Source organism: Alexandromys fortis, unplaced genomic scaffold (assembly GCF_014885135.2).
Source record: "Alexandromys fortis isolate MF-2015 unplaced genomic scaffold, M_Fortis_MF-2015_v1.1 scaffold_96, whole genome shotgun sequence".
In the NCBI taxonomy this organism is placed as follows: Eukaryota; Metazoa; Chordata; class Mammalia; order Rodentia; family Cricetidae; genus Alexandromys; species Alexandromys fortis.
Window position 1 is genome coordinate 1,841,411 of NW_026068053.1, and position 12,948 is coordinate 1,854,358.

Genomic DNA, 12,948 nt, shown 5'->3' on the forward strand with positions numbered 1-12,948 from the left:
CTAGAAACCAATTATGAGTGAGTACATCCCATGTTCATCTTTTTGGGTCTGGGTTACCTCGCTCAGGATAGTGTTTTCTATTTCCATCCATTTGCATGCAAAATTCGAGAAGTCATTGTTTTTTACCGCAGCATAGTACTCTAATGTGTATATATTCCACACTTTCTTCATCTCTCCAATTCAGGCATGTGAATCCATGTTCTCCTGTGTGAAGCTTGAAAAGACCGTTCCTCCATCCTGACTTTTCTTCAGCCTCATTTGTGCCGCTCCCACCTTTGAATTCTCTGACTCTTTATGCTTTAGCTTCAGGCTAAAGTGCATCTTCCAGAAACCGTCCTGCAGCAATGTGTGTCAGCCTTTTCTAACTCCAATAGGATCTTTGTGACTATTTACCTGAAATTTAGGGCACTTGCTTTTCATGTGTGTCTCTGTGTGTGTGCATGTTTGTATGTGTGTGTACATGATACCTGTGTGAGGGTGTACATGAGTGTGGGAATGAATGTACACATTTGTATACATGCATGTGAAGGCCAGAGAAAATCTTAAGTGTCTTTCCTGGAAAGCTATGTATCTTTGTTTTTTTGAGCCAACATTTCTGACAGTTTGGCAACTCACCAAGAAAGTTACCGTGGCTGTCAAGAGAGCCCCAGGAATACACCTGTTCTCAACACTAGTGTTATAAGCTTTCTTTATTCTGTGAGTTCTAGAAAAGTGCCCATGATTACCAGGCCAGTACTCTAACAAATGAACAATTTCCCTTCTTTTAGAACATATATTAGGCATTGACTAATTGTCCAGTTTTGTAACTATTTACTTTTATTTGGACAGGCTTATAGAGCACTTGTAGATATGGCTACTCAGTGTTTGTCACCACAGTAGGACCACAGTATGTAGCACAGAAGGACTTCCTCACACTTACACTGAATGAATGAATGAATGAATGAATGAGTGAATGATCCATTGTCTCAAGCCAACTCTGATTTAGGTCCATAGAGTCCAGTAGTTACCAAAGGAAGAAGTCAAACAAATTGTTCAACATCCCAAGATGGATTTTATGGTGTTGTAGATCTCTGCTTTAAAAGTAGCACCTGTCAGGTATTGATGGCACACACCTTTATTCGCAAAACTCAGGAGACAGAGACAGGCAGATCTCTATGAGTTGGATGCCAGCCTGGTCTACAGAGTTAGTTCCAGGAGAGCTAGAGGTGCTAAATAGAGAAACCCCATGCCAAAACAACAACAAAACCAAAAACAAGAGGAAAGGAAAAAGAAAAAGAAGGCAGCATCTGGTTAAGCAAGCAAAGATGCTTATGAGTCTTATTTCAAAGGACAAAAGAGCTAAGATTGATCTTGGAAAGGTCAGTAAGAAGATATGGGCAGTAAAACTACACAGGAGAAAGCCTAACTGGTCCCTTTCTGTTTGCTTGTCACAGACATCTTCAAAGTCCATACTCACTCTTTAGTGGAAATCAGGTAACTTCACAGATGATGCCATCTCATTACTGAAAGTTCAGGGAAGAGCACTTATCAGAGTGTCTGTTAGAGCATTATCAGAAAAGAAAGGAAGGCGAGCGTAACCTGTAAGATGATATCTAACACAAGAGACCAGGGATATAGGAACAGAGATGCCCCACTGTGGGAGATGGTGAAAGCAGACGATTAACTCCTTTCTAGCTTCTTTGTTGAAGAATGACAGCAGAGGTGGGGAGAAGTATGCCCTGGGGCCATTGTCTTCACAATAATTCGTTTTGAAAAAAAATCCTCAGTGCCATCATTCTGAGGTAAAAGTCTAAACTAGAATCTGTAAAAATGAATCATGTATGATGTATATATATGTATATATGTGTGAATATATGTTATTAAATTGGAAGATAGATAATGGACAAGAGAAGATAGATACATGATAATAGGTAAGTAATTGATAAATAGATAACAGATTTGTAGGTCAATAAGTAGAGGATGATAAATACATTAATGACTATTTTCTAGAGCTAAGGTACAATCTTAGTTGCATTGGAGACCTCAGAATGCAGGAGATGTAAGGACTGTTGAGGCACCCACCCCGGAGAGCTACACGTTTAGCGTGAAGCCCACCTAAACACAATGCAGAAGCTATGTGCTGCAAGCAGAACACCTGGAGGGGCAGGCGAGGCTTTGAGGCCCAGATGCTAAACATTGGTCTACAGGATTTTGTAATTACCTGCTGGATTTTAATTTTGTTTGATTGGATTCTTCCTCATAATGTTCGTTATTCCCTTTGGGAAGATAAATGTGTTACGCTGTGTCATCATATGCTGGGGGTATGTAAATTGTTTTTAATTTTGTAGAAAGCTATCTTTAGTAGACTTTAGATTTTAAAAAAGATTTGGGCTTTTACGGTAGAACCATGCTTTATATTATGAAGAAAATGGGACTGGAAATAAAAAGATGAAACTTATGGTTTAAAAGAGATGTGTTTGCATGTCAAGTTGACATGGGCTTGTAGTAATTGTTAGATTTGTCAACATGATATAACATATCATTTTGGAAGGGGGTATTAGTGAGGTATTGTCGACATTGGAGTGAATGTGGGGATGTCCATGGGCACTTTCTCAATAAGTTGATTGGTATGGGAGGCTACAGTCCATTGTGAGTGGCACTATCCCCTAGGCAGGAAGTCCTGAACTGTATAAGATAGAAGAAAGAAAGCAAGGAAATATTTCATGTATTCTTTCTCTGCTCTGGACTGTAGATATAATACCTCGCTGTTTAAAAGTTTTTCTAAGTGCCCCAATGAGGACAGATGCTAACATGGAATTATAAGATGAAGTAAATTCCTTCTCTTTTTTTTTGTTTCTCAAGACAGGGTTTCTCTGAGTAGCACTAACTGTCTTGGAGCTCACTCTATTTACTAAACTGGCTTCATACACAGAGATTCTCTTGCCTTGACCTCGCGGAGTGCTGGGATTAAAGACATATGCCACTACCACCCAGCTCCCCTTCATTTTTAAGTTGGCTTGTGTCAGATATTTTTCTATAATAAAAACAATAGGAATGAAATTATGATATAAAGAAAGGAAGAAAGAGAAATATAGCAATGAATGCACTGTAGACAAAATCTAGAAATCTCTTTATTTCTATATGTTTATATATCATAGCTGTTTCCTTATGTTATCTGTTAGGAAAAAAATTCCTGAGATGGGCAGTTCCGCCAGTGCAAAGAAATCCAATTAGGTCAGATCAAGCCAAATTAAAATGCCCGTCGTTTTATTAAATATAGCACTCTTGGGTGGCCGAGCACATGGCCGGAAGATAGGAAAGTGGGAAGCACATGCCAGCCTTGTAGAAGAAGTGGCAGGTCACGTCCCATCACCTAGCTCCCGGCCACTGGCTAGCTTTACCCAAAATAATTACACAGAAGCTGCATTCTTTTAAACACTGCCTGACCCATTATATCTGGCCTCTTCTTGGCTAACTGTCATATCTTGATTAATCTTGATTAATCCATTTCTAATAATGTGTGTAGCATCACGAGGTGGTGGCTTACCAGGAAGGATCTTAACCTGAGTCCATCTTAGAGAGGAGAACTATAGCATCTGCCTCATTGCCTTCTTCCCAGCATTCTGTTCTGTTTACTCTGCCTACCTAATTTTCTGCCCTATCAAAGGGCCAAGGCAGTTTTTTTTTTTTTTTAACCAATGAAAGTAACACATAGACAGATGACCCTCCTCCATCAAAACCTGGTACTGCATGTTTCTCCTCTGGGAGCCCACTTACATACCCTGAGGGAGTGGTCCTGAGCCTCCCCCAGGGAGAGATCAGGACTTGGCATGCTGGGATTTGTAGTCCAGACTAATGCAACTCCCAGGTCAGGGGGCTGGGATAGATGCCAGGGGCTAGGACTATGCTCCAGACTTAACATTATCATCTCTGTCTGTCTGTCTGTCTGTCTATCTATCTATTTATTTATAAAAAGATCAGAAAAAATAGTTAGAAAAATTTTCCATGAGTAAGTCTCATGATGGGTTTAGTTACATTTATTGGGCCAAAGTAGGGGAATCAGAACAGGTATCTTTTATATTATTACTCCACTAATATTCAGTTAATTTTATTTTACTTTTTGACTCTGTATGCAAGTAATACTTTACTATTTTGTTTTATGGATAGCAAATTAGCACAGTATCAACTTGACTGGTGCTACCCTAGTTCACCTGGGATTGTGTCAGAAAGAAGTCCTCAAAGGAGTCAATGACTTACCACCCTCACTTCTCTGCTTGAAATACCTTACAAATGGTTCTTTCTTTCCTTCTTTCTTTCTTTCTTTCTTTCTTTCTTTCTTTCTTTCTTTCTTTCTTTTTTGTTTTCTTCAAGAGAACTTTCCTTACTTCAGAATCACTGCTACTATTTTTTTTCCATATGCCAAGACTTATTTTGCTTCTTGTGCCTCTCTCTGATTCTCTAATTTGTATTATACTGATTTGTGAGGTGGTAAAGTATCCATGAGCCCCCATGCATTTAAATGATCACATTCCATAATTAAGAAAAGTAGAGTGAGCTCTACATGCTTTTTCAGAGTTCCAATCTAAACAATGAAACAATCCCAAATTCCTTATCACTGCTGTTTTGATAATTAGGAATTTTTTTTCTAATTTTTGGGGGCTGGAGAGATGGCTCAGTGATTAAATCACTTCTCCTAAAAGGACTAGTACCTGAGTTCAAACCCTCAGAAACTGGGTAAAGTCTAGTGCATTAACAATAATAAAATCCTAGTGGACAACTTCAGATATTAGTCCTCACCTTTGACATTGTTTAAGAGAGCCTTCTCTGCTGCTTATAATTCATCCTACATCTGCTGAGCCCCTGGTCAGCCCTCACCCTACACCTGCTGAGCCCTTGGTCAGCCCTCACCCTTCATCTGATGAGCCCCTGGTCAGTCCTCACCCTTCATCTGCTGAGCCCCTGGTCAGTCCTCACTCTTCATCTGCTGAGCCCCTGGTCATTCCTCACCCTTCATCTGCTGAGCCCCTGGTCAGCCCTCACCCTATATCTGCTGCGCCCCTGGTTAGTCCTCACCTTACATCTGCCGAGCCAACTGTTCAAAAGCTTCCTCATTGTTTGTGTCTTCTCTCATCTCACCACACAAATTCTAGAATTACAACCATTACTAAACATATGCCTTCACATGGAATCTTAGAATCTGAACTCAGATTCTCATGTTTGCAAGGTTATCCACTGAGTTATTTCCCTGGCTCCATGGTGCCAAGTATTTTAAAACTATTTCTTTCAGGTGTAAGAGTTCAACCATCCTACTACAGTATGGTCACTGGCATCGTAAAAACATTTTCATCTCACACAATGCGTCCATAGGAGAGCAGCGTTTCAAACAGTAAAAACTTCACACTGATGTGAAATATAATAGTGGGTAACAGGAGAGAGCCTAGAAAAGCCAGCCTAGAAGTAAATACTCACTCTGGAGTTACTGACTCCAAAGGAGAACAAATGCAGAGTGTAATGAAATTGGAGCGGCCTCTGTGGAAAGCTGTTTATTCTTTCACAGTCTTATTTAGTTTTTCATTTTTTGAGTGCTTATGTGGGCATTTGAATGTATACCCAAGTCATACACCCGTAGCCATTGGAGGAGAGAACAATATTGAGGTAGCTTTTTCATTGCTCTCCACGGAATGTTTTGATACAGCATTTTAGGGAACCCAAAACTCACCAGCTGGCTAGTCAGGGTACTCAGTGAACCACAGAAAGCTTCTGTCTTGCACTTTACCCCTCTGAGTTAGGGTCACAGATGTGAACCACAATGTCTGGCTTTCTATGTGGGCACTGGGACCTTAACTCAGGTCCTCATACTTACACAGCAGGAACATGGGCTAATCTATGGCCACAGCCCTTGTTACATACTTTCTAAGCTACAGGAAGACGTATCTTTCAAGGACCAAATGGAAAAGGGGAACCTGCCTCAGCTGGCTTTCAGCTAGGCAACCCCCTCAACACCCATCACCTTGTGTATTTCATCCACTACCTTTTTTCTTTTTATTGAGCTCCTCTACTACCTTTCGAAAAGGTGACAATTTATACAAATTGGAATGATGAGGGTTGGATAAATTTATCACATTTTTTTTTAAATTTTGAAATTACTATATAATTACATCAATTCACAAATCTTCTATTTCTTCCTTCAAAATGGTACTATGGGTACAATTTTGAAATTGTTGAGAGTACTAGATAGACTACTTGAATAAGTAGACTTATTCATGATGTCAGTGGGATTGTTTCAAGTTTTTCTTTATATAGGATGAGGTTGGCAGTAGGCTTTTCCAAAAAAGCTTTAATTACACCGAGGAATGTTCTCTCTAGTCATACTCTTTCCAGGACTCTCATCATGAAGCCATGATGAATTTTTAGAAAAGGCTTTTTCTGCATCCAGTGAGTTGATTATGTATTTTTTGTTTTCAAATTCATTTATGTGATTTATTACATTTATTGACTTGCATCTCTTAAACCATCCCTGCATTTCCAGGAGAAAGCCAACTTAGTTGTTACAAATAATGCTTTTTGAGGTATTTCTCTATTCTGATTTCAAGTAATATACTGAGCATTTAAAAAAAATCTATTTTCATCTGGTATATTGGCCTGCAATTTCAATCTCTCTCTCTCTGTCTCTCTCTCTCGTGTGTGTGTGTGTGTGTGTGTGTGTGTGTGTGTGTGTGTGTATAACAGGATTTTGTATTAGAATGATATTGACTTAATAGCAGGACTTAGGGAGTACTCATTTTGTTGCTATTTCTAGTTAACTAGTTTAAGAAGTATTGCTATATATCTTCTTCAAATGTATAGTAGTGAGCTTCCTAGTTTATCTTGGCCTAGTGGACCTCAGGAGACCATCACAACTGCATTCTTGGGACAGGATAAATTTTATCCATGAGCTTCCTGGTGTTTTTTAGGCCCGGTGGACCCCAGAGGAGAAGCATAGCTCTGTCCCAGTTCTCTATACTTAGAGACAGAAGAATTTTGTTCACTGCCTCTGGCACAGGGCAGTTGGGAACTATTATAATTCTTGAAGGCAGGGTCCTGCCCAGGACCATGAAGCACTGAGCAGGACAGAACAACCCAAGCATGGTACCAGGCAGATGGGCACTATTATGATGAATAAATAGATGGCATGATATGGGAAAATGGGAGAGAATGGGGAGAAAAAATGGTTCATGTCCTGTGGAGAGGGACATACCTGTAGAGGTGAAAGTGGTGAGGAGCTGGCTGAGTTGTGCGACTTGATTGCCACCGAAGGCCATGGTCTGGGCCTGTTTCCAGGACTCATGATTGGGTGGCTCTGATGTAGCTGCAGTTTGTGTTGTTGTCCATGGCTTTTGATATCACTGAAGGTCCAGAGGAAAGGGCTGCATAGCATTGTCCCTGCCCCTCACTGGCTGCAACATCACTAGTTGAAGCACTCTGGAAAAAGGGTCCTACAACTCATCTGGGTGGCACAATGAAGTTCAGAGGGGCACGGGTGAGTTGGCCCTGAGAACATGAGAACAGAAGAGGAGGTCATGCCTGCAATGTGATGAGGAAAAGATGCCTCCCCTCATTTCCAGAGCAGTTGGAGGAATCTGATCCAACCTCTCACAAACTGTAGCACTCAGGAGAACCGGCTCTATGCCTCACCTGGGCACCACAGGAAATTGACATTTTTAAACAGGGGCACAGGTGGCCCACCTTGAGGGCGTGAGAAGGGCATAGCTTGTCCCACCTTCCTTATATGAGTGTAGTAGTGGGGGCAAGGGAAATATGCCCTCCACTCAGTCCTACCACCTCCAGCTGACCAGATAGCTGACCCCAGCCCTATTCCCTTTACCAGTTGCAACACTAGGGAGAGCAGGCTCTGGGCAGCACAGCAGATCTAATCATTAGGATGAATCTATCTGGCCCAGATTTTTTTTTGGTAGTATTGGAAGGGTTTTTTACCATTGTTTCAATCTTGATGAAAATATGGGTCTATTGTGTTATTAGGTTATTCAGCTTGGCTTGGCTTAATTTTACTAGTTAGGCTGAATCTAAAAGTTATTTTCAGTTTCCAAATTAAAGGAGTACAGGTTTTTAATATATTCACTTAAAAAATTCTGAATGAATTCTTTTGGTGTCTGTTATAATGCTTCTCTTTTCATTTTTCACCCTGTTTATTTGGGTTCTCTCTTTTATTTTAGTGAATTAGGTCAAGAGTATGGCAATCTTGCCCATCTTCCCCATGAGCCCTTTCTTACATTCCTCATTGCTTTATATTGTCTTTGTGTCTATTTCGTTAATTTTCACTCTAATTTGCGATTTTTGTTGTTTTTGTCAAATTTTCAAGTTTCATCATTAAATCATTTATTTGTGCTCTTTCTGAGTTTTAATGGAAGCTCTTAGAACTGTGAATTTCTCCCATAGGACTGCTTTTAATGTATCCCAGGACTTTTGTTCTGTTGTGCTTTCATTCTCATTTAGTTCCAGGAATTTTTTTTTTTATTTGCTATTTTGAATTCTTCTTTTACCCAGCCATCCTTCAGTAATGAGTTGTTTATTCTCCATTAGTTTGTGTACTTACTAGAAATTGTTTGCTGTGGAATTTAAGCTTAATTACATTTTAGTTAGTCATGTTACACAAAGTCATTTCTATTATCCTGAGTTTGTTAAGATGTATTTTATGTGTTCCAGGATTATTTATTTTAGAAAAGCTTCCTGCTGAGTAGAATGTACATTCTTTAGTGCTTGGATGGAGTATTTTATAGATAACTGCTGGTTCGTTTGGTTCTTGTTATTAATTAATTATGATGTATTCTTTGTCCAGATAACCTGACTATTATAGAAAGTAGAGTATTGAAATCACCTGGTATTAACGGGCTGATGTCAATCTGTGTCTTTAAATCTAACAGTAAATTTTTTAAAATATAATTTAGTAGCCCAGTGCTTGTTGTGTATGTTTTTGGAATATTCATGTCTTCTTGGTTAACTGTTGTCTTTGACAGACCTGGGTAAATCCAGACCTCCCCAGAAGGAAGAAAATAGCCAAAAATCCAATCAGGATGAGAAGAATCAGGAATCTAGCATTAGCCAGTTTAGTGACTGTGTTTTAGGAACTAGCTGGTTATGACTTTGGGAGTGGTCCTGAGAGGCAGGGAGTTGCCCCCTTGTGATCTTCACTGGTATTTTCGGAATTTTCTGTGACACCCTCCCTGCCAATTCCGGATCACTGGGCTGTGGTTTCTTCCCTTAAAAATCGCTTCTCCCGGGCCACTCGGGGTCGAACTCTCCCCCTGCGTGGGTTATGAGTCTCGGCCCCAGTGCACTGGTTCTCGTCTCATCTAATCATTAAAACCTCGTGTGATTGCAGCAAGGATGGTCTCTCGTGAATTACTGGGGGGTCGTGTCATCCTGAGACTTGAGTGAGAGTCTCCCCACACCGGTGGTCTTTCATCTTGACTAAAATAGAAAATAGAGCATCCCTCTTTATTTCTTCTAATTGTATAATTTGACTGATTTAATCTGTCTTAGATATTGATACTTGCTTGCTCTCTGATCCCATTTCATTGGTGTATTTTTATCAATTTTCTTCACTATAAGATGCTTATAAGATGAGTTTCCTGTAGACAATGTTCTGCCCAAATCCACAAAGTCTCCACAAAAGCCAACATGGAGAACAAGTTCCGTATATAAAAGCGAAGAGCCTTTATTTTATGCAAGTTTGCAAACTCGATCTCTTCGCATGTACAAAGTATTGGAATAAACAGAGAGCCCCAAGCTCAGTTAGAATTTGGTTTTATAGTAGTAAAAGTAGGGTGAGGGGTTTCTGAGGTTCAGGACCCCTGATTGGCTGACATTTGACTAGGGGTGCCCTGATGAGTGTGTACTGGCAGGTGGTCCTATCTACAGTGGTTGGAATGCTAGGCATTTCCTTTGGATGGTCTGGTTTTGGGTGGTGTTCAGATAATCTCGGTTTGTGGTTCTTCTTGTAGCCAGGTATTGCATCAGGGTAAACTAATAAGACTCAGGCCCTTATTAAATTTATCAATGACTCCCAGGCGGTGGTAGTGCACGCCTTTAATCCCAGCACTATGGAGGCAGAGGCAGGCAGATCTCTGTGAGTTTGAAAGCCAGCCTGGTCTACAAGAGCTAGTTCCAGGACAGGAACCAAAAGCTACAGAAAAACCCTATCTCGAAAATCAAAAAAATAATAATAATAATAATCAATGGCTGAGCCTTACTCTGGCAGGTGATAATTGTTGCAGGTAAAGAACTTCCTTTGGGTGATCTGCCAATACTTAGCTTATCATGACTGGCTCCCACAGACAACAGATAGCTGGATTTGGTTTGTTGATCCATTCATTTGATCTATGACTTTGTATTGAAGAATGAAGATCACAGATAGTTAAAGTTATTATAGAAAGGTGGTGTTGGTTGCCATCATTGTACTGTTAACTTTTCAAGTTATTTTGTCCTCACTGGTAGTTTGTGTTTTAGTAATTACAGCTTTATTTTTCTTTCTGCATTCTTCTGTCCATGCTTATTCCAGGGGAAATTATTTTTGGTGTCGAACAATATCAGTTTAATTGATGCCTGATGAAATATGTCCACCACAATTACATGTCTGAGAGTTTGTTCTGGGATCACAAGCTTACCATACAGGTATGAGACCCTGGATTCAGTCCCCAGCATAGTACAGCTGAGTATGGAGGTTCTCCTCCTGATGATACCCACACTAGCATATGGAAAGGGGAGACATGGATATCAGAAGTTCAAGGACATGCTCAGCTACATGCTAAATTCAAGGCAGCATGGGCTACATGAGACATCATAGAAATCAAAACAAGCACACTTCAAAAACATGTCTCCTAAGTTTGAGAATTTGTTTGTTTAAAGACAATCAAGCCTTGAAGTTTCAAATTCTGAAAGAAGAAATGGTACGCATGACGGAGGAGAGAGTGCACACAAGCAGTGTTGTCAGTCTGGGCTCTCACTTCTTCAGCTCTTTGCACACACCCTTACCTACTCACCTGCTTTTATTGCTTTATGAAATGGTTTGCCTTAATTTTGTCTTTATGAAAAGCATGCATACAACTATGTTTCTGACTGTATGTCTGGATGCGGATATGTGCATATGAGTGAGGACGCCTCATAGAGGCCAGAGGCATAAGATCTCCCTGCAGCTGGAGTTGCCTGACTTGGGTGCTGGGAATACACTCTCTGTAACTGCTAAGCCATCTCTCTAACTATTAACCTTTTAAAATTACATTTATGTATTTACTTGTGTGGGGTGCTCATGTGAAAATCAAAAGACAATTAAAGGAATTCAGCTCTATCCTGCCACCAAGAAGATCCCTTGGATAAAATGTTGGCATCCCTAGGCTTAATGGCAAGTGCCTATCCCTTGATCCATCTAGGTGGCCATCTTCTGTTTATTTTAAAGTAAAAATACTTAATATGTGGGTCCAGAGAATATTTTTACAAAGAACTATTCCAGAATACACCCAATCAAGAGGAAGTCCTTTATAAAGATGACAAATATACAGGGGCAATAGTGTCCCAGAATGATTTTGAGGTATTATATTAGAAATAAAAGACAATATGCTTGAGAATCAAATACCTTCAGTAAAGACTTTCTCTAAAATAAAGACTATTTGCTGGAGAGTGGGCCCTTAACAGGATGCTTCTTAAAGCAGAGATCACAGAGTAATAAACCCTGGAGTGAAAATGACAGCAAGTCCAAAGTGTGTTAACACATGCCTGTGCGGGGTAGAAGGAAGAAGACAGATCCAAAGAGGATGTCATGAGGAAGATCAGGGTGGCCATTCCCCCCACCACGTCAGCAGCCAGTCACTGATGCATTTACAATAGACCCATGCTAGTCATTCTTTGCCCCATGTTCAAGTTGTTTGAGGGGTCAGTGGAGCCCAGAAAAGTATGGGAGTGAGATGTTACCATCTGCTCCCTCCTGAGACAGAAGAGATTGTGTAAATGTTGGCAACATGTGGTCTCCATTTGGTGTTTGGACTAAGGAATGAGAAAGGAAAGGAAACCATGCCTGTGGTAAACATTCTACAAAGCTGATTAACTGATCATGGGAAATGCAAATTTCACAGAAGCAGCAATTTTGGGGGGATTGTTTTTTTTTTTTTTTTGATTCCCTTAATTGCTTTTCATTTTTTCTCTCCGTCTCTAACATCCTCGTGGCTATTATGTAAATGCACACACATACTCTTCTCCTTCAACATTAAAAGGCTAAAAGTTTTTAACATCTTCGTTCTATGGCAAAGCTTGTTCTGGTTTGCTGCTACCAGTTGCCTGATAATCCCACAGGGACCTGGTCTTATTGAGTTAGTATAAAAACTCTACAACTTTGCTGCCATGTTGGAACATGGAGCTTGAGGTAACATGAGTCTGTGTTTCTTGGACATGGTCACACATATTTTCCTTCAGAGACAACTCTTTATTGTGTGTGATGTGAGAGCTAGATGTTTTGTGTTGGAAACATCATTGTTGAGATCAGTTCTAGGACAAGTCAATGTCTCTATGGTGCACTTACTATCTCTCTAGCCTTCACTCCATAAATTGTTTTAAATAACAAAAACGCTTGCTAATCCATTTAGATTAAGGGTACTCACCCTGAGGGGCATTAGAAATAGTGAGTTTTCCATGAATTTGATCACATAATAAAAATATTTCATTCTGCGTATCTTTCCAGTTTTTGTGGGTGGCTAGTTTTGCAGTAGACTTTTCCGCTCACTCAGCCTTAATGAAACCTGCAAATATAAAAACGAGCTGTTTTAAAGGTTATATGGCTCTATCTAAATATCATATCATAGCTCTTTCCTAGCTTATAAGAGTGGTGAAGCATAGTGACTTAAACTTAAGAACATAAAACACTATATTTAAATCGATACCAACAAGAAAAATCGAATATTTGATAGGTCACTCAGTTCAAAA

At 39.9% G+C, this 12,948-nt stretch overlaps 1 protein-coding gene across 1 annotated transcript in view; it reads left to right on the plus strand.

Annotated features, from left to right (window-relative positions):
- Positions 1-12,948, plus strand: part of LOC126487116 (translation initiation factor IF-2-like) — a 38,977-nt gene that overhangs the window by 18,958 nt on the left and 7,071 nt on the right. The window contains 1 exon segment of the mRNA XM_050119772.1: positions 4,794-5,092. Within this exon segment, the coding sequence (XP_049975729.1) occupies positions 4,794-5,092 (299 nt within the window).